Genomic DNA, 20841 nt, shown 5'->3' with positions numbered 1-20841 from the left:
CTCTCTTTCGGTTCTTTCCTTTTGTTTTTTGTTGGTTTGGTTTTTTAGGGTCGCTTCTCTATTTATTGCCGCTGAATACTGTGCATTTCACCGTATGGTTCTGGCCCGTGGGGCTTGCCCGGCACTCTGTTGTATCTGTGTAAGTATTGCTCGTGACATAGCTGTTCTGAACTAATTAAAGGTCAATGCGTGCAGCAGATGTAGAAAGTCTGTCCGTTCCGCTTCCATCCCATCCTCCTTTCTTTTTTTTTTTTTGGTTTTTTTTTTTTTCTTTGGTGCCCAGAAGAGTATAATACAGACGAGCTCCTTTCTAATGTACTTGTGCTGGAGAACACTTGAATAAATGTACTGTTTTTGTGCAAAAAAAAAAAAAAAAGAAAAAAAAGAGGAAAAAAAAAAAGAGAAAAAAAAACCAACCCTGTGGTCCTGTGCTCTGTGTCCTCTCGGCATGCCAGGTGGCCATCCAGGTGGGTGGGTGGCAGGCTCGCGGTGGGTGGTAGGATCCCAGCACGGGTCGTGGGGTGCAGATGATGGTGGGATCCTAGTTGTAGGTGGTGAGGTCCCATTGGGTGGTGGGATTCAGGCAACAACAGGGTTCCAGTGTGAACTGGGGTCCTGGTGGGCAGTGGGGTCCCAGCGGATGATGGGATCCTGGTGATGGTGGCGTCCCAGTGCATGGTGTGGTCCCAGCGGATGATGGGGTCCCAAGGGGCTCCCAGTGCTGCATGCAGGGGCTGTGGACTGAGCCCAGCTCCCAGGGTAGGGCAGTGGGGGCTTTGCTTGTACAACTCAGGGCATGGGGTGCAGAACACCCAGCAGAGCAGGACCCATACACTTCTGAGCTCCTGCCTGAGTTTCCCCTCCAGCCAGGCAGCACTGGGGGGGCAGTCAGATTCCTGCCCACACCCACACCCCATCCATATAGTGGACCCTGAGGTGGTGGGGTCTTGAAGCATGTCTCAGGGGGCCACTCATGGGCTGGAGCCCAGGAGAGGGACTGAGAGGGGTTAAAGACTCAGGGGCCAGGGGCAGCACCCACCCCCCAACAGCTGGGGGCTGCCCAGGGAACAGCGGGCTGGGGAGGGCAGGGACAGGTGACAGAGGTGGAGCTGGAGGAGGAAAATGCCTGAAATGGTGGACAACCAGGCTGGAGCTCTCCTGAGACACCCCTCCAGGGCACCACCCAAGGGTGCCTGGGGCTGCTGAGGTCCTCGTGAGCCCCCCTCTGCCGGTGCTGGAAGGTGATGGGGATCAGGATGGAGAAAGGCAAATGCTGCATCCCTGAACATACCTGCATGGGACATGGGGTCTGGCGGGCAGGCATGGGCAAGTGGTGGGTGCAGCGGTCAGCTGGGGGCAATGTGGCCAGCAGGTCAGTGAGGGGGCTCTGCCCCTCTGCTCCGCTCTGGTGAGACCCCCCTGCAGCGCTGCGTCCGGCTCTGGGGTCCCCAGCACAGGAGAGACACGGAGCTGCTGGAGCGGGGCCAGAGGAGGCCAGGGAGATGCTCAGGGGCTGGAGCAGCTCTGCTGTGGGGACAGGCTGGGAGAGCTGGGGTGGCTCAGCCTGGGGAGGAGAAGGCTGCGGGGAGACCTTAGAGCACCTGCCAGTGCCTAAAGGGGCCGGCAAGAAAGCTGGGGAGGGGCTTTGGGCAAGGGCAGGTGGCGATGGCACACGGGGGAATGGCTTTACATGAGAGAGGGGAGATGGAGATGAGAGATGAGGAAGAAATTCTTCCCTGTGAGGGCGGCGAGGCGCTGGCCCAGGCTGCCCAGAGCAGCTGTGGGTGCCCCATCCCTGGCAGGGCTCAAGGCCAGGCTGGACGGGGCTGGGGGCAGCCTGGGCTGGGGGGAGGGGGCCCTGCCTGTGGCGGGGCGGGGGGGGGGGCGGAAATTAGATGGTCTTTAAGGTACCTTCCCACCCAAATCCGCGACTGATGACCAGCTCTGTGAGGACCAGTCACCACGCCCAAGCCAGGCTGGAGGAAGGGGCCAGCAGGGACCTTACCAGGACAGAGTCCTGCCCCGGGCCCGCAGAGCTCCTGGCAGTGACATACAGGTCCTGGCAGACACAAGCTGAGCTTGAACCCCTCAGTGTCCTCTAACACAAGGAAGACATAAAAACCAGGAGTGAGGTCAGCTGAGGGCCACCAAGATGCTCAGGGGACAGCACTGCTTGTCCTGTGAGGAGAGACTGAGGGACTGGGGCTTGCTTGGGGTAGGGAAGGAAAGAGACTTGGAGGAGCCAAAGAGTCTCCAAGGATGGGGTGGCACAGCTGGGATGGGATGGGGACAGGGATAGGACAGGGACAGGGGATGAGGCAGCAGGTCCCTCCAGCACCCCTGCGCCAGCTCTGTGTCCCAAGGGCTGCATCCTGCACACAGGGTGCCGCAAGCCACCGGTCCTCACAGCTGCGTGCAGGGGACAGGGCAGGGGCAGCACCACCGTGTCTCCCTGTGTCCCGTCCCCATGCACTAGGACAGGGGTCCTCAAACTTTTTAACCAGGGGAGCGGTGCGCAGATGAAGTGGCAGGCAGTCATCTGCGGCTGCTTGGTTTCCCCCCCAACCCCCGGCGGGGGGGGGGAGGGTGGGGGGGGGGGTTCTGTAAATACCAGGGGCCGGATTGAGGACCCTGGGGGCCATATCCGTCCCACGGGCCGTAGTTTGAGGACCCCTGCACTAGGAGCTGGGGACCGCTGAGATGCGCAGCCTGCTGGGGGCTGCCATGTGTGGTGGGGGGCTGCTGGGCCGGTCTAGGTTGGATGATACTGTGTTGTGCTGGGCACTGCTGAGTGTTACTGAGCTGTACTGGGTATTACTGGGCACTGCTGGGCTGTACTGAGTACTGCTGGGTGTCACTGGGCTCCACTGGGCTGTGCTAGGCACCAGTTGGGTGCTACTGGGCTGTACTACTACAGGTTACTGGGCTGTACTGGGTGTTACTGGGCACTGCTGGGAGGGGCCCATGGGGATGTGATGAGTGGGTGCTGCGACACATGGGGGTGTCAGGGGGTGCCGTGGGAGGGCCATTGAGTACAGAGGGGCTGCTGCAGGGGTCATAGGGGCTTACCCTGTGAGGGGGAATGGGTTGTCAGAAGGGGCTATGGAGGAGTCCTATACAGGGCCGTGGGCTCCCATTGGGGTCTATAGGGGTCCCATGGGGTCCCACAGGGGGCCATGTGGATCTATAGGGGTCCCATGGGGGTCTCCAGGGGTGCCATAAGGTCCCACAGGGGTCCATGGGGGGGTCTATAGGGCTGTCATAGGGATGTATAGGGGGGCCATGGGGCTCTATAGGTGGTCGGTCTATGGAGGGGCCATGGCGGCCATAGGAGTCTGTAGGCGTGCCACAAGGTCCCACGGGGGTCTGCAGGGAGGCCATGGGGTCCCAGGGGGGCCGGGGTCACTCGGGGCCGCCCCCGCGCGCCTTTGTGCCGGCTCCCGTCACCACGGCAACTGAGCGGGCAGGTGGCGCCGCTGGGCGGGGTCCTGCCGCAAGTCCCGCCCCCTCCGCCTGTCATTCAGGCCACGCGCAGAGCACCCTGCTGGGGGGGCCGGGCCCCGCCCCCGGCGGGGAAGACGGGCGGCGATTGGCCGAGGTGGCGGGCAGGCCCTGCCCCTGCCGCGCAGGTTTGGGTGAGAGGCGATCGCGGACGGGGAGCGCGGCGGGCGCAGCACGGAGCGGGAGCGGAGCGGAGCGGGAGCGGGAGGTACCGGCGGGGCCGGGCGGGGCGGGGCCAGGCCGGGCCGGCTTGGCTTGGCTCGGCTCGGCTCGGCTTGTGTGGGCTGGGCTGGGCGGTTTCCGCACGTTCCCGCACCGGTGGGACCTGACTTGTCGCGGGGGGTGGGATAATCGCGACAGGTGCGTGCATCGCGACAGGCGAGGAGGGGGAGTGCCTCGCCGCCTCTGCATGGGATCCCTTGCGGGCTATCGCGGGGCAGAAAGGTTGTGTGCGGACCCCGCCCACGTACGGCGAGTCACCCGTCGCGACAGGGCGATGGTGTCGCGGCAGCGCGAGGGGCTCGCCTCGGCGGGGTGTGGCCACGGGGCCGCCCCGCCCGAGCAGGCCCGGCTCCCTCGTCTGCGCCTTGTCGCGACCGGGTGCGGAGTAGCAGGTGCGCGGGGCGCGGCGGAGTGGGGCCCCCAGGGCGGGCGGGGGGTGGTGGGGGCAGGCGGGGGTCCCACCGGGCCCGGCCCATTGTTCCGCGGGGGCTCCCGGGCGGCCCCGCCCCGGCTCGGAGCATCCTTTGTGCTGGGCGGCACCGGGCTTTGTCTGCGGGGCCGCCCCGGGGCCAGGACCCGGCCGCGCCCCCGGCAACCGGGCACCGGGGCCCCGCCGCGGCATCACCGGGGCCGCCCCTCGCCCTGGCGCCCCCACCCCTCGCCCGCCGTCCGCCCCCGCACCGGGGCTGCGCCCTACCCGGCACCTCACCCCGGCAGCGGGCAGTCCGGCTCCCTGCCCGGTGCCCCCCACGCCACAGCCCCGGGTCGGGCCCCCCAGGGGCTGGCAGGACCCCCGGGTGCGGTGCCCGGCATGCCACCGGCCTGCCGCAGTGACAGCCGCGACGCACCCACCCGGCACACCCTGGGGTCCCCGGCACACGCCAAGCACCGAGCCCGGAGCAGGACTGGGGGTCCTGCCGGGCCCCAGCACCCCTCTGCGGCGGCAGCGCGCCCCAGCACCCACGCGGGTGTGGCTGTGCCGTGGTGCGTGCCGTGCCAAGGTGCCCGCGGGGACCGGGACCGGCTGTTCGCACGCCTGCAGCATCCCAGGTGACCGGCTCTGCCGGAGCATCCCTGGCCCTTCACCCATGGATCATGGTCCCCTGGTCACCGCGGGGCAGCCTGGGTGTCACCAACCCTCCCAGGGTGGTGGCTTAGTCACCCCAGCACCGGAGCTCGTCCTGGCCGGGGGGGACATCAGTGGGACCCCGGCAGCGGGGCAGGGCAGCCCGGGCCCCACAGGCAGCCCTGGAGTGGGATGCGGGTGCTCAGCCTGGCTGTGTCCGTCATGGAGCCGGGGACAGGGCAGGGCAGGGGGGATGTGACAGTTGTGACCCCCAAGAGGCATCTCCCAGGCAGGGGGAGATGGCCACCCAGCTGCCACCTCCAGCCAGGGCCAGTCAGTGGTGGTGGTTTGGTGTCACTGGCAGGGCTGATCCTGCCCAGGAGGGAACGGTCACCAAGCCTGGCCCCTGACAAAGGAGAGTCCCTGCCAGGGCCCAGGTGGGGCAGGGTGGGTGCCGGGCAGGATGGGTGCCAGGGGGCTCTCCAGCACAGACAAAAGCGGGGGGCGGTGGAGGGGCCATGGGAGGACTGGTGTGGGAGCAGCCCCTGACCTCGCCACACAATGCAGCGCTGTGTGCGGCCGCGCCGCAGCCCCCACCGTCCCGGCACAAAGGCCAGGCCCAGCAGCCACCCCGGCCCCAACAGGTGCCCCCCCGGCAGCCCCTGCCGGGGCAGGGATCCCTTTGTCCTGCCCGGGTCACAGCTGTTCCTGCACCCCCGTCCCGCCAGCCCCCACGGCTCAGGGCTAGCAGAGCAGCCGGCAGGCGCTGGGGGGCTGTGAGCCCCCCGAGATGGCTGTGCTGCTTTGTATGCCGGGAAGCGCCGCTGCGGCCCCCCGCCTCCCAGGGCTCGGCCAGGCTGCCGGCAGCACCCAAGAACGGCTGAGCCGGCAGCCTGTGGCATACCGGTACCGGCTATGGTGGTGGGTCTGGGCAGGGGGTCCCCAAGGATGCTCACGGCCCCCCCAGTGCTGACGCTGTGTTTCTGCCCTGCCGGGGGGACCTGTTATCTCACAGAAAGCTCCTGCCTGCCGCACCAGCGAGCAGCCGCCACCGCTGCTGCCTGATGCTGGCTGTGCCACCGCACCGCAGCAGCTTGCTGGGGCACAGGCCAGAGTCCAGTGTTCCCGGGACAGGCTGTGCTGCACTGGCGCTGCAGCATGGGCTGGGGGACAGAGGGACAGAGCCCCTGGGGATGCTCAGCGTGAGTTGGGGGGACTGGGGGGGAACTGGCATGTCAGAGGGGCTGTGGTGGGCATGGGGACCGGTGTGCCAGCTGGAGCGGCAGCTGGTGGTGCAGGAGGCAAGGGGTAGCAGGGCTCTCCCGGGGCTGGGTGCAGGGGGTGACTGGCTGGAACCCCTGAGGAGGTGGCAGGAAAGGGGCCCGGCGCAGCAGGGTAGGGGGAGCACAGAGGTGGCAGCGTGGGCAGCTGCATGGTGGCCAAAGCCATGGGCAGTGTGTGGAGCTGCCAGCCCTCACCTGTGCATTATGTCCAGCCCAGGCTGGGCTGTCCCCTGTCCCCACGACTGCCAACTCGCCCCTGGTGTGTCTGCTGCTGCCCACTACACTGCCATGCTTTGGCACACTCACCCCCTCCCAGCACACCCACAGCAGCCACCCTCTCCCCCGGCTCGCTTATGGGGCCAGAGCTGTGGGGCTGGAGAGCCCACCTGCCCACCTGTGCCAGACCTCATGGATCCAGCCAGCAGCCAGGCCCCATGGCTGGCCAGGCTGTATGGGACCCCAGGGGGGGCCAGCTCCTATCCCAGTCTCTGCAGCATCGGGCACAGTGGGTGACATCTCCCCACCCATCCCCAACCCATGCTGGGGGGCCCTGCCCATGCCACAGGGTGGGAGGGTGCTGTGGCACCACTGGGAGCTGGCACGGGCTGCCTTCCCATGCACTGCTGCGCTCCAGATCTGTCCATCACAGCAACCTGCTTTCATCTCAGGGTATGATGCACCACCTCCCTCCTGCACCCCCATTTCTGTGCCACACCGGCACCATCCTGCTCAGCCATCCCCTGCCCTGGGGTCCGGGGGGGCTCATGGGGTCAGTGGACACCACCACGTGTCCTGTGGGTGCTCATCCCACCAAGGTTGGCTGGCATCTTACCCCATCCCAGCTGCTGCTGGCGTGGGGGCTCAGCACGTCTTTGCCTGGGGCTGCCCCCTTGTCCCCCTCATCCCTCTTGTCCCCAGCAGTGCAGCCATGGGTCTGGGTGCCCCCCAGCACAGCCCTTGCACAGGGCAGTGGCTTTCCCAGGTGCCTGAGGCAGAGCTGGGGGGCAGGTATGGGCAGGGGCTGCCCAGGACCAGCCAGGCTAGGGTGCTGGTGCCCAGCATGCCATGGCAGCGCAGCATGCTGCACAAGGAGCTGCTGCCAGGAGGAAGGTCACTGCCATCCCACCTTGGCCCCTCCAGGACCCGTTTTCCTCTGCCACCCCTCGGCAGCTGGCGCAGCTGTGCATGGCAGCAGCATTCTTGGCAGGGAGAGGGATGCCTTTCCCAGGAGCGTTCCCTGTGGCAGGGGGGCTGCTCACAGCACCACGGCAGGTGTTCGCTGCCATCCATGCCACAGTGAGCAGTGGGACGAGGCACGGGCTGGCACCACCATCACAGAGCCCTGGGGAAGGGCTCCCAGTGCCCCCAGCCCCACACTGTTGTGGCCTTATGGTGGACGTGGCCACCCACCCTCCCCAAGCAGCTGCTCCTGCCCACAGTGCCGGGAATGCTCAGCTGCCGGCAAGTCCCAGCTCAGCCTTGCCGGCTGCCACTGCTCCCCGCCAGGTCCAGCGCCCGGGGAAGCCATTTGCTGCCGAGCAGGCGTTTTGCTGGCTGGCTGGGAATTGCTGGCACATGCTCAGGACAGTCCTTTCAGAGCAGTGCCCCAGTATCCGCATGGAGCAGCGGCAAGGCTGTGGGGGCACTGGGCCAGTCCCCCGCCGCAAGGGACCATGCTCCTGCCAGCAGCACCCTCTGCCCCACGGCTCGGCGCTGGCCCCGGCGTCGTGACAGGGACAGCATGTGCTGTGCCCATCCCGGGGCCTGGGAACACTGGGTGGGACTGGGGCCCTGCTCACACCGGGGCTGCTCGGTGCTGGCCTGGCACTGCTGTGGGCTCTTCCCCACAGTCAGGGCAGCAAGTCTGGGCAGTGCTGTGCTGCTCACCCCTGCGCCCTGGCTGTCTGGAGGAGGGGAGGCAGCGCTGTTGGGGGGCCCTGGGCGGGGGGGCCTGCAGTGAGTCCCTACAGAGGCATGTCGGGGTGGGTTCTGGGGGAGTTCCAGCCCACCTCATGCCCCCAGGGTGGGTTGCACTCCCGGGGTGCCCACACAGCCGGCACGTGCCGTCCCTGCTTGGGCAGGTCGATTGCGTTTGACCTTAATCTACCAAATGAGTTATAGATTGTGTCTGGGGACGCCCCTTGCTGCCGGGGGGAGTGTGGAGAAAGCAGCCCTGGAGCAGTGCGGGGGGGCTCCAGCAGAGCTGGCACCATGCAGGATTGTGGGGCAGAGGTCCTGGTGAGTGGTGCCAGCCTGGCACTCTCCATGCCAGCCTTGGCTGCCCTGCAGTGCTGCCGGGACAAGGCAGGCAGCCTCCCCCAAGCATGGGTACTTGTGCCCCAGGAGAAGCCCCAGCAGCATCCCCTTGGTGGACACAGCACCAGCAGCCAGGCTCAGCCTCCTGCCTCACCCTGCAGCCAGGGGAAGCAGGGCGGGCAGTGTGTGGGGCTGGCAGTGCTCGGGGTCCAGCAGCCCTGCTCCGTGGCTGGCTCTGGGTGCTGAGACTGCAAGGTAGGCAGCACTGGCCCGGGTGCAGGCTAATGTCATTGGAGTAGGGGGGCTCAGCAGGGTGGCAGCCCCTGACTTGGCACCCGGGGCCCCCCCGCTCTGTGGATTTCCCAGGATAATCCAGTGTTGACATGGCTCAGGGCGGGGATGGGCATTCTAGATGCGCAGCCGCGGAGCTGCCCAGAGCCCTGCCTGCCTGCCTGCCTGCACTGGGACCCCATGCTGACAAGGGGTACTCACCCCCCTGGCAGCAGCACTGACCCAGCCTGGGACCTCCATAGCAGGCAATGGGGCTGAGCACCCCCAGGCCCCGGGGTGCTGCATGGGACTGGGGCACCCCACAGCTGCCCCAGGGCTGACACCTGCCCTCACAGCACCATGCTCGCCAACGCGGCCACCATGCGGATCCTCATCAAGGGGGGTAAGGTGGTGAACGACGACTGCACGCTGGAGGCAGATGTCTACATTGAGAATGGCATCATCCAGCAAGTCGGCCGTGAGCTCATGATCCCTGGTGGGGCCAAGGTCATTGATGCAACTGGCAAGCTCGTCATCCCGGGCGGCATTGACACCAGCACCCACTTCCACCAGACCTTCATGAATGCCACCTGCGTGGATGACTTCTACCATGGCACCAAGGTACCCCCTGGCCGCAGCCCCTCCCCACGCCCCCCCGGGTGTGCTACCTGCCCACACCCCAAGCCCTGGTTGGGTGGGTTTGCTCCCAGCTCAGGGAAGGCTCCCTGGCTGCTGTGGTACTGCAGGGGGTCAGCATGGAGCATCGGATGCCAGGCAAGCCCACCAGTGGGAGCTGTGTGGTGTGGGCAGGCTCTCTGCCCTGGCACTGCAGGCAGCCAGCAGCATCAGCTCCCCCACAGCCTGGCATGGCAACTGCCTGTCCCTGTGTCCCCATCCATCAGGTCCCATTGCCGTGAGCATCATCCTCTCTCACTGGGAACTTGGCACCCAGTGCCAGCATGGGGCCCCTCTGCTCTAGTGGCTCCCTACGCACTGCCAGCTGTGCTCCCCATGAGGTGATGCTGCTGGCATGGGGCAGAGAGTGAAAGATGCCACTTCCTGGCAGATGAGCCCCTGGCCCAGGCATCCGGCAGCCTGGCTCCCCTGCCTGGCCATGTTTGCTGCCAGCCCCAGAGGGTGAGCAGAAGGGTGGGCATGCTGGCAGGGACAGTCGCCGTGGGGTGCAGCCCACCCGCATGCAGCAAATGTGCTCTCTCCTGCACTGGGGACCCCCTGGTGCCCTGCAGACCTTTCTGGGGGGGGGGGGATGCTCATCCAGCTCCAGACCAGGGCATGGCAAGCCCGGGCCTGCTCAGCACACTGCCGTGGGGATGCTCTGTGGTGCCAGCCTGGCTTGCCCCTCCCTGTGTGGCAGGGCCCTGTTGTGGGCCAGTGGTGCCATGCACCGGGTGCCGCTGCCTGGAGGTGTCAAGGGACCGGCGCGGGCTTGTCCTGGGCAGTGCTGGGGCTGGCTGGCTCCAGCACCCTGTACAGAGCAGCCATTGTGCCGCTGTGGCACTGGCCGTGCCCGGCCCTGGGGTGCTTAGTGTCCCTGGGCAGGGGGCTCAGCTCTCCCATGGCTGCTGCAGCAAAGGGGTTGGGGGGCCAGCCCCATGCCATGGTGCAGCAAGGGGCCTGGAGAGGCACAGAGGTGTGCTGGAGGGTAGGGGGCTGGTGCAGCGACCACAGGCATGGCGTGCCTGCTCCGTATCCCCATCCTGGCAGGCTGCCTTGTAGCCTGTGCCGGCACCACTGGCCTGCGTCAGCCTGCCGGGGCCAATTGGTAAAGGAGCTTTGGGGATCAGCCAGGCTGGGTGAGCTGGGGACGCTGCCAGGTGCGACAGTGCCTGCCCTGCTGCCCGCACCTGCCATGGCCAGGGGGCTCTCCCTGCAGCCCCTGTGCTGCTTGGGGCTGGGCTGGGCAGCCCCATCCCAGATTGGGCCCCATGTGGGGGGCGCAGCTGGGGGGGCCTGTGGGGACCCTGCTGCCCAGGCCCATGGGTAGCCCAGGTAGGGCATCCCCCTGACACCCCAAATCCAGTGATCAGTGCTGGAGGGAGGCATTGGTGCCCCAGTGAGCAGCAGGTTGGGACTCTCCAGATGTCATGCACCCAGATGTGCAGCTGCAACTGGGCAGGTGCCAGCAAGGCCAGGGCACTGTGAGGGGTGGGCTGGCACCCCAGGGTGATGCTGGGGGATCCCTGCCTGCAGGCAACACTGTGCCCCACATGCAGCTATCCCAGCTTGGCCACCCAGGGGATTAGCCCTGCTCATTGCCGGGCAGGATTAGTGCTACCCCTCAGCATGGGCAGCAGAGACCGCTCCTGTGGGGCGAATCGGCCCCACACCGCTGGTGTCCCCTGTAACCCACAGGCAGCCCTGGTGGGAGGGACGACGATGATCATCGGCCACATCCTGCCTGACAAGGAGACCTCGCTGCTGGACGCCTATGAGAAATGCCGCAGCCTGGCCGACCCCAAGGTCTGCTGCGACTACGCTCTGCACATGGGCATCACTTGGTGGGCGCCCAAGGTGAGCCCAGCCATGCCAGCACAGCGTGGCTCCAGCCCCCCGGCACAGCAAGTGCCCAGGAGCAGCTGCTGTGGTCGGGGCTAATTCCCAACCCTGCTGATCCCATTAGCTGCTTGTTGGGGTGGGCTGGGCTGAGCCCCCAGGCTGCCTTTTGAGCTGCCTTGATCCAGGCTCAGCGGGACAGAGGTTCCCTGCGGGGCTGAGCCCCTCATTGGGGTGGAAAATGACCAGGGTGCCTGGGCACAGTGATCCCAACCTGGGGGGACCCCATCCTACAGCATGACCCCTATGTGGGTGGCCAGAGGGGCTGGCCCTGCTTGGTGCCTAGACCCCGTCCCACAGCACGCTTGGGCCCTGCAATGCCCACCAAAGCTGCCAGAGCAGAATGAAGCTGGGCTGCTCCCAGCCGCACTGCAGGGAGACCCCAGCCCCAGTGTACCCCGTGGCCTGGCCAGACCCTCCCCAGGCAGAGCAGGGGAGGATGGGTGTGGAGCAGGTGCCCCCTACCACCGACACACCAGGGATGCAGCCAGGCCAGGGCCAGATCATGGCACGACACGGCAAGAAAATCCCCCCCGCCAGCAGCTGTCACTCCCCAGATCACCCTGGGACACACACGCAAATCCTGCATCTTGTGTCCCCAAGTTGGTCCCTGCCCCATGGTGGGGGGCACCTCACCCCAGATCTACCCCATAACTGGGAGGGAGAGGGTCTCACAGCTGCCTGTGCATACCGGAGCTGCCATGCCCCCCGCCACTGTACTGACCCCCCTGTCCTGGCACAGGTGAAGGCAGAGATGGAGACGCTGGTGCGGGAGAAGGGGGTGAACTCCTTCCAGATGTTCATGACCTACAAGGACCTGTACATGCTGCGGGACAGCGAGCTCTACCAGGTCTTCCGGGCTTGCCGCGACATCGGTGCCATCGCCCGGGTCCATGCCGAGAATGGCGAGCTGGTGGCTGAGGTAAGCACTGGGGTTGGGGGGTGCCCAGCAGTGATGGGCATCCCATCATGTGCTTGGGGCAAACAGAGCCCCCTGTGTCACCCCACGCTGACAGCCCCCCATTCCCCAGGGAGCAAAGGAGGCGCTGGACCTGGGCATCACGGGGCCGGAGGGCATTGAGATCAGCCGACCCGAAGAGGTAGGTGACTGCTGGCATCCCCGAGTCACCGCACAGGCAGTGTGGCCTGGGACATGGCTTGGATGCTCTGGAGCATCTTCATAGCTGGCACTGCCTATGCACCCATCTGTGCCATCCGTGCACCCATCTGCATGCCCATCCTTGCACCACCCATCAGTGCCACTATGCCTGACTGTGCACCGTGCCCCAGCTGGGGCATTTTGCCATGCTGTGCCATGCACTCACTGCCCACTCTCTCCGCAGCTTGAAGCCGAGGCCACACACCGCGTCATCACCATTGCCAACAGGGTGAGTGGTCCCACGCTGGGCAGCCAGGACTGAACCTCGCTGCTGAGGGTCTGCGCCGGGGTCCCCGCCCCTTAAGTGAGCTGGGTGTGTGGCACATGGTTGTGCCAGACCACAATGGGTATCCCACCTCCTCCTGCCGCTGGGGCATCCCCCTTCACTACATCTGGGGGTGGGTGCCCCACTTCCATGGGGAGGTCCCAGCGCCCTGGTAGGGGCACAAGGATGCCTCTGTGGAGCTGGGGCACTGTGGGGATGGTGACACTGACACCCTCTCTGCAGACCCACTGCCCCATCTACCTGGTGAACGTCTCCAGCATGTCTGCAGGGGATGTCATTGCAGCCGCCAAGATGCAAGGTAGGACACCTGGATGGGCACCCCTAGGGGTGGCCCTGCCCGGGGCAGGATGTGCCCCCTACCCCGGGCTGGCAGTGGGGTGGGACATGGACCCCTGGGCTCACTGCGCAGGTGTGGACTGGCCCCACTAGGGCAAAATACCCCGGGATGGGGGCCATGCGGTGGCAACCATCTGGCCGCCCCCTCGGTCAAAGCCCCACCTCTTCCCTGTAGCTCCGCCCCGTCCTGTGGCCCCGCCTCTTGCAGTGGGGGCTGCTCCCACACGCGTGGGGACATGGGCACACGCAGGGACACGGGCACAGGTGGAGGAGTGCACACATGCAGGCATGAGCCTGTGCAGGGTCACAGATGTGGGGCACATGCAGGGACACAGGCACACACTGACACAGACGTGTGTGAACAAGGCGCACGTGCATGGATGCAGACACACCCAGGCACAAGGGACACGCAGGGTGCATGTGGGCACCGGGAAGGTCCTGGGTGTAAAGGGACATGGACATGGGCACATGCAGGGCTGTGTCACATGCAGAGGCATGGACGTGCGCGGCACGGGAGCTATGGGGACACACAGGGACATGTGGGCTCTTAGACAGGGACACAGGCAGGAGCAGACACATGAGCACATGTGTGTGCATGTGTTCTCGGACACGTGTGCGCACATGGGCCAACAGCCACGGGGCACCCGCAGCTCTGCTTGCACAGGCACAGGACACATGGACACAGGGCTTGTGCCCAGATGGGGGCACACGCTGCCTGGAGCAGTGCCGGTAGAGCACACACATGCTCTTGCACACTTGCCCCTGTGCACCCTTCCATTGCACATGTGCCCTGCTGCCCCCAGCCCCACGCGTGTGCCTCCGCCCTGGCAGGGAAGGTGGTGTACGCGGAGACGACCACAGCGCACGCCACGCTCACCGGGCTGCACTACTACCACCAGGACTGGTTCCATGCTGCTGCCTACGTCACCGTGCCACCGCTGCGCCTGGACACCAACACCTCTGCCTACCTCATGAGCCTGCTCGCCAAGTGAGGCACCCAGGGCACCCCATGCCCTGGGCACCCCCTTCCCGCAGCCACACTTCCCAGCACCCCCTCCCCAGTTGCCATGCTTGTTGGTTGTCTCCAAGCATCCCCAGTTGTCCAGCATGGCCAGGTGTTCTTCTCCTAGGTGCCACGCTGTCTGGCTGCCCCATCACCCCAGCACCGCATGTTCAGGCACCCTGCTCTCCAGACACCCTGCTCCCCTGGTGCTGTATGCTCCAGACACCCAATCTTTCAAGCACCCCCCTCCCTGAGCTACTCTCAGGCACCCCAGCTTCCCAGCACCTCACTTTGTGGGCACGGGGCTCTCTGGGAACCTCACTTCCCAGACACTGTGCTCCCTTAGGGCCTCGCCCTGTGGGTGCTGCACTTCCCAAGCACACCCTGAGCACCTGGGATGCTAGGTGCTCCAATCCCCAGGCACACTGCTCCCCAGCCATTGGGCTCCCTGGGCACCCCACTGCTAGGTGCCCGTTCCCCAAGCACCTCAGTCACCAATTGCTGAGCTCCCTGAGCACCTTACTCCCCAGGCACTGACTTCCGTTGGCACCCCACAACATGGATGCCCCACTCCCTGGGCACCCTGCTCCCTGGGTGCTGAGATCCCTGGGCACCCCATGATGTGCACACTCTGCTCCCCAGGCACCCTGCTCACTGGGTGCTGAGCTCCTCAGGCACCCCACTGCATGGATGCCCCATTCCCTGAGCACCCTGCTCCCCAGGCACTGAGCTCCCTGAGCAGCCCACAGCATGGGTGCTTCATTCCCTGGGCACTGAGCTCCCTGGGCACACCTGGCATGAGTACCCCACTCCTCAGGCACCTTGCTGCCTAGGTGCTGAGCTCCCCAAGCACGCCACTGCATAGGTGCCCCATTCCCTGAGCAGCCTGATCCCCAGGCACGCCATGGCATGGGTGCCCCAATTCTGAGGCACTCCCTTGGCACTGACCTCCCCTGGCACCCCACTGTGTGGGTACCTCACTCCCTAGGCACCTTGTTCCCTGGTCACCCCACTCCCTAGGTGCTCCACTCCCTGCACACACTCCTCCCCAAGCACCTCACTCCCTGGGCGCTGAGCTCCTCAGGCACCATGCTCCTGGTTGTGGGCCCTGCCACTAGCTGGCGGTGGCCAAGCCACCCCAGCAGTGCCATCAGCAGCCCCATCCTCCCACAGTGACACGCTGAACATCGTGGCCTCTGACCACCGGCCCTTCAGCACCAAGCAGAAAGCCATGGGCAAGGAGGACTTCACCAAGATCCCCCACGGCGTCAGTGGGGTGCAGGACCGCATGAACATCATCTGGGAACGTGGTGTGGTACGGGGTCCTGCACACCCACCCCCGCCCACAGGCACCCTGGGATGAGGCGGCCTCCCTGTCTCTTGGGGGGCTCAGCAGTGGGGCTGGCTTGGGCTGAGGTTTGGGGTGGGAGGGCCCTGGGGTGGGAGAACCCTTCTGTTGGCTCCCACAGGATGTCCTGGGCAGCGTTTGCCCTCCAGCATGGGGTGGGCTAGGTGCTCCCCAGTGCAACCCAGTGGGTCCTAGTAAAAGGCATAGCCCCAGCAGCCCCTTGCAAAGTGTTGGGGGGGGCAGTGCAGAGCACGAGGGACAGGGCACAGGCAGCTGGGCAGCACTGTGGGGCTGGGGCAGAATGCAGCCAGGCACATTCTCACCCTTCCCCTGCTCCGGTGGCAGGTTGGGGGCAAGATGGATGAGAACCGCTTCGTGGCAGTGACCAGCTCCAACGCTGCCAAGATCCACAACCTGTACCCCCGCAAGGGCCGGATCATCCCCGGGGCAGATGCCGATGTTGTGGTCTGGGACCCCGAGGCCACCAAGTAGGTGCAGCGAGCGGCAGGGCTGGGGAGGGGGCTCCCCGTGCCGACGGGCACCCACTCAACACCCCATCCCCCTCACTCAGGACCATCTCAGCCAGCACCCAGGTGCAGGGAGGGGACATCAATCTCTACGAGAACATGCGGTGCCATGGCGTGCCCCTGGTCACCATCAGCCGTGGGCGTGTGGTCTACGAGAACGGTGTCTTCATGTGTGCCGAGGGCACTGGCAAGTTCTGCCCACTCCGCTCCTTCCCAGACTCCGTCTACAAGAAGCTGGTGCAACGGGAGAAGGTACAGGGACAGCAGGGGCCGTGCCGGTGCTGTGCCACAGTGTGGGGACGGGCTGTGCCATGCCTTGCTCCTGGCTGCTGGAGGGGCCAAGGGAGACAGCGTTGGCAGTGGTCCCAGAGATGTGGGTCAGTGCTGCCAGTCAGGTCTGTGCCACCTAGTGCTGTGCCACCCCAGTGCCACGCTATGCCACAGTCGGTGCCACCCTGGAACATCATGTAGCGGGAGCGCAGTGTACCTCATGCAGGGGCAAGGATGGCAGTGGTGGTGCCCAGCCAGGGGCAAGCACCAGCAGTGCGGTCCCTGCGGGTGGGTGTAGGATGGAGGACCCCCCTCAGCTCCCCACCCTTCCACGTGCTGGTGGTGCAGAGGGTTTGGGGACAGTTGGTTGGCAGTTGTCCTGACATGCATGTGAGGCACATGCCAAGTGTCAGGACCTGCTGTAGGCTGCTGTCCTGGGCTTTCTGCCCTCTGCAGCCCCCTGAGGCACCTCGCAGCTTATGGTGGTCCCACGTGCCCCAGGGCAGGGATACACATGGCTGGGACAGGAGGGGACACCAGGGCATGCGCTTGCCAGCTGTGGGACAGGTCTTGCCATGCTTGGTGGGGCCACAGAAGCCCCTCTCCCCACCTCTGCCCCCCGACCCAGTGCCCTCATCCTGCAGCGCTGGCCCCTCGTCCCGTTGCTGACCCGCTGTGCTCAAGGGGCACGGCCCCCACACACCAGACCCCTCGCGGGTCCCCAGGGCTGCCCAGGCATGACACCCAGGAGCTCTGGCAGCCCCCAGTGCTGCAGACCCCTCCATGCCCCCGCCTTTCACCAGCCCCTGCTTGGTGTATAGAGTGCACTGGAGGGGCAGGACGTGGTGCTGGTGCTGTGAGAGAAAGGGACAGCCAGGGGGTCCTATCACTGTCCCAGGGAGCTGGGAACCGGTGGCCAGCACCAGGGTGTGTGGCTGGAGCCGTGCATGGCTGGGGGGGGCACAGGGCATCGCCTGCCTGTGTGGTCCCCTCCGAACACTTACCTGCACTTTGCTGGGGGGGTGGGGGTGGTGTGTGCGGCTTGTCATCAGCAGGGAGACAGGCGAGGGGCTGCGCCGCTGGGGTCACCTGCCTCCCCCAGACTCTGCTCCTGCTCTGGCACCGCTCCGCACCAGCACCTCTTGAACAGGGAGCCCCACAGCCCAGCCAGTGTCCCACTCAGTGCCCCCCAAGATGCACTCAGTGCCCCCCAAGATGCACCCCTCCCCACACCACAGCCCCCTCCCCATGCCACAGCATGCCCTGGCCCCCTTCCTTCCTTCCCTCCCAACACCCGGCTGATCCGCACCCCGCTGTTAGGTCCTGGCACCCCTAACCCTGCTCACACTGCGGGGCCCCCCATGCCCCCCCTGCGCCCTGGCCGCAGCCCCCCGCCCATTACGGCGCAGTGCCCGCTGGGCTGACGCTCTCTCTGCTTTTTCTTTCCCTTCTGGCAGAGTTTAAAGCTGCGGGGTGTGGATCGTACCCCATACCTGGGGGATGTGGCCGTGGTTGTGCATGCCGGGAAAAAAGAGACGGGGACGCCCCTGGCCGATACGCCCACCCGGCCCGCCACGCGACACGGGGGCATGAGGGACCTCCACGAGTCCAGCTTCAGCCTGTCCGGTAAGAGTGGGGGTCCCAGCAGCCCCAGCCCTGTTCCCAGCCCCACTCCAGGCTCGCTGGCAGCCCCGCATCCGGCGGCTCTCGGGCACCGGCCAGGCACTCACCTATCCAGGGTGTCCCCACCAACAACACCCCTAAGGGTGCAACCCCCCATCTCTGAGGCAGAGGGCCATGCTGCCCTGCTGCGCCTGTGGCAGAGTAGGAAGCTGACCCCATCCCTGGCCCCGCAGCCCCTCCAGCCTGTCCCTCCATGCACCGTCCATCACGTGGCTGTGCCGGGCGGGGGTTCATGCTGGGCTGGGAGTGGCTGGGGCAGGTAGGACTGAGCCGGCGCATGCATTGTGTCCAGCCCCAGCAGGCACCTTTGTCCCCAGGAACAGGAACAGAGGGACTGGGGGGCATCCCTGCGGCCCTAGCTGGCACTGCCATCCCACCCTGCAGCCACCATGGCGCTGCCCTGTGCCAGACAGGACCAAGCCACATGCTGTGCTGGAGCAGGACTGGGCCTGGGGGCCTGGAGCAGGAGCGGGGCTGGCTTCAGCTGCGGCACCCCGTGCTGCCCACGCTCACCGCCACCGCAGCTCGGTGCTGGCTGTGCCAGGGCCAGCAGCTGTGGGTGATGCTCCCTGCTGGCACCACACTCGGGCATGGGACCTGGCCACTCTGACCCCCTGGAGCAGGACGCTGGGACCCAGTGGGTCACGAGCATCAGTGCCAGCATGGCCAGAGTTGCACAAGCACTGGTGCCCACCTGCCACTCTCGGCAGGAGCGTGGCTGTTACAGAGCCGGGGGGACACAGAGCACCCACTGTCCTCAGGGTGCTGGCAGCAGGGCTGCTGGCCATGCTGGAGGTGCTGGGGTGGCCATCGGGCTCTCGCCCTGGCACCGGCGGCCCTCATGCCGTCCATCCGTCTGTCCGGCAGGTTCTCAGATCGATGACCACGTTCCAAAGCGAGCTTCGGCCCGGATTCTCGCTCCCCCCGGAGGCCGGTCGAGCGGCATTTGGTAAAGCCGGGGACATGTCCCCCAACTGAGGACCAGGTGCCGTCCCCACGCTGTACCCCCGCCGGGACCACGGCTCTGGCGGGGCTCCCCTTGCACCGGGGGGGCCCTGCCTGGCCCCCGTCCTGCCGGCGGGGCCATGCCAGCAACGTGAGCCGACAGCTGGGTGCGGTGGGCCAGGGGGCCACGGCCCAGCCGGCGGGAGGGGATGGGGCAGTGGGTGGGTCTGCCCTGGCCCTTTTCTGTTTGCACGTTGGGTTTGGATCAGTGAATTTTTGACTTGTTTGTGCATCACGTGGAAATACTCTGAAGTGGTTTGTGTCACTAGCGTTAGGGGAGAAGCAGGGACCCCCCCTCTCCGCCCTTCCCACCCCCGGGCTGCCCCCACCCCCCGCCCTGCTCTGGCCCCCTGTGGGATGCCCAGGCCCATCCCACGCCAGGGCAGCCAGCAGCCAGCATGCACACGCCTGCACCAGCGTGGGGCTGACAGCTGTCCGCTGGCACACACGTGTGCATCCCACCACGTGAGGTGCTGGCAGGCTTCTCACTGCGGTATGTGTGTCCACATGTGTGTTTAACACCAAGCGTGGTCTGAGATGTTCATAGCACACATGTGCCTCCCTTTGTGCAAGGTGCTGGCAGGCTCCTCACTGCCGTGTGTATGTGCACACGTGTGTCACACCATGCATGGTCTCGGTGAGATATTCATTGCACACATGTGTGCACACGTGTGCAAGGTTCTAGCAGGCTCCTGACCACTCTGTGTGTGCATGCTCATTGCACATGTGTGCACACATGAACTCCTCAGCAGGTGTCCATGCACGTACACACACGTCCCCATCCCTCCGTGCACGATGGCAGCACCTGTTTCATGCCATGCCAGGAGCCCCCCTGCCCCTCCACGTCCCACTGTGGTGCTGCTGAGGACCCTGGGGCTGGTGACACTCCCGTGCACCCACAGTGGGCACAGGTCGGGGTCCCTGTGGCTGCAGCAGAGCAGGGTCCCCATCCATGTCCCCCGCCATGCACTGGTGCTATCCGGTGGGTGCCCCCGCCCCACTGCCCCCTCCCCAGCCATGCCCCGTGGTGGTGTCAGATGTGAGTTGTCCCTTGTGCCCTGTCCCCCTAGTTGGTCCCTGTAGGTGTGTGGGGGGGCCGGGTGGGCGCGGGGGTCCTGCCCGCCCCTGGGTAGTTGCATATTGGCCGTTTTTAGGAACCTGCAGTACATTTCTGTTTGCTCATTAAAGACAGTTCTCACAGCACCCAGCCTCGATGCCTGCTTGGGGGGGGCTGGCTGGGGGGGCCAGCCTGGGGTGAGGTGTGCAGTGGGCTCCGCATCGCCCCACTGCTCAGTGTGCGTGGCAGTGTGCTCCAGGACTGTCCCTATGGCCACCCTGCATGTATGTCCGTCAGCCCCCGGCACACCAGCCCTCGGGAGGGTAACCCCCCACACCCCCTCAGATTCCCTGAGCGTGGCTGGGTGCTGTTGGAGGAGGAGAGCGGCTGCCATGTGTGCAGGGACACAGACTTGGCAGGTCAACCCCAACTCCTGCACATGGGATGCCCCAGGTTGAGCCACTGGCATGTGGCCACCATGGCAGCACCGGAGCCGGTGTGCAGGGGTCCCCGCGGCTGCAGCACTGGGGACGAGCAGGGCCCAGGAGCCACAGACCTGCCGGGGGGAGCACGAGGAGATGTGGGGGGCACATGGAGCTGGCCTAGCCACCATGTGGCCGAGGGCATCTCAGCAGCACCGCTGCAGGCAGCTATGCCAGTTGCACATCACCGCAGCGGGAGGGTGGGGGCACATGCACACACACTGCTGGGGTGCATGAATGCACCCATGGGTGCAGAGAAGGTTTGGGGGTCTGTAGGGTAGGGATGGGGGGTAAGGGGGGAGCTCTGGGTGTCCCGGGGCATCCCTGTGGGCTGGGGGGAGGGGAGGCATGGGGAGCTCTGGGAGGTCCCGAGGGGTCTCAGAAGGGTCCCAGGGGGGATCCTGGGGAGGTCCCAGAGGGATCCCGGTGGAGTCCCGGCCGTGCAGAAGCCGACGCCCGCCCCTAGGGGGCGCTGTGAGGGAGGCAGGGCCTGTCGCGGCCCACGTTGCCATG

General features: G+C 66.0%; 1 protein-coding gene across 1 annotated transcript; it reads left to right on the top strand.

Annotated features, from left to right (window-relative positions):
• The first annotated feature begins 401 nt into the window (after positions 1-401).
• On the top strand, positions 402-20801 carry DPYSL5 (dihydropyrimidinase like 5). The gene is made up of 13 exons (XM_080390267.1): positions 402-3709; positions 8955-9219; positions 10972-11130; positions 11915-12094; positions 12204-12272; positions 12516-12560; positions 12840-12915; positions 13785-13941; positions 15130-15271; positions 15650-15792; positions 15876-16083; positions 17559-17727; positions 18652-20801. Exons 2-13 carry the CDS (start codon positions 8959-8961, stop codon positions 18735-18737), a joined length of 1695 nt encoding a protein of 564 aa, XP_080246393.1. The 5' UTR covers positions 402-3709; positions 8955-8958; the 3' UTR covers positions 18738-20801.
• The last annotated feature ends 40 nt before the right edge of the window (positions 20802-20841 follow it).

This window comes from Falco punctatus, assembly GCF_963210335.1.
Source record: "Falco punctatus genome assembly, chromosome: 5".
NCBI classification, from domain to species: Eukaryota; Metazoa; Chordata; class Aves; order Falconiformes; family Falconidae; genus Falco; species Falco punctatus.
Note: the sequence above shows the minus strand (reverse complement) of the source record. Positions and strands in the feature narration are given on the sequence as shown.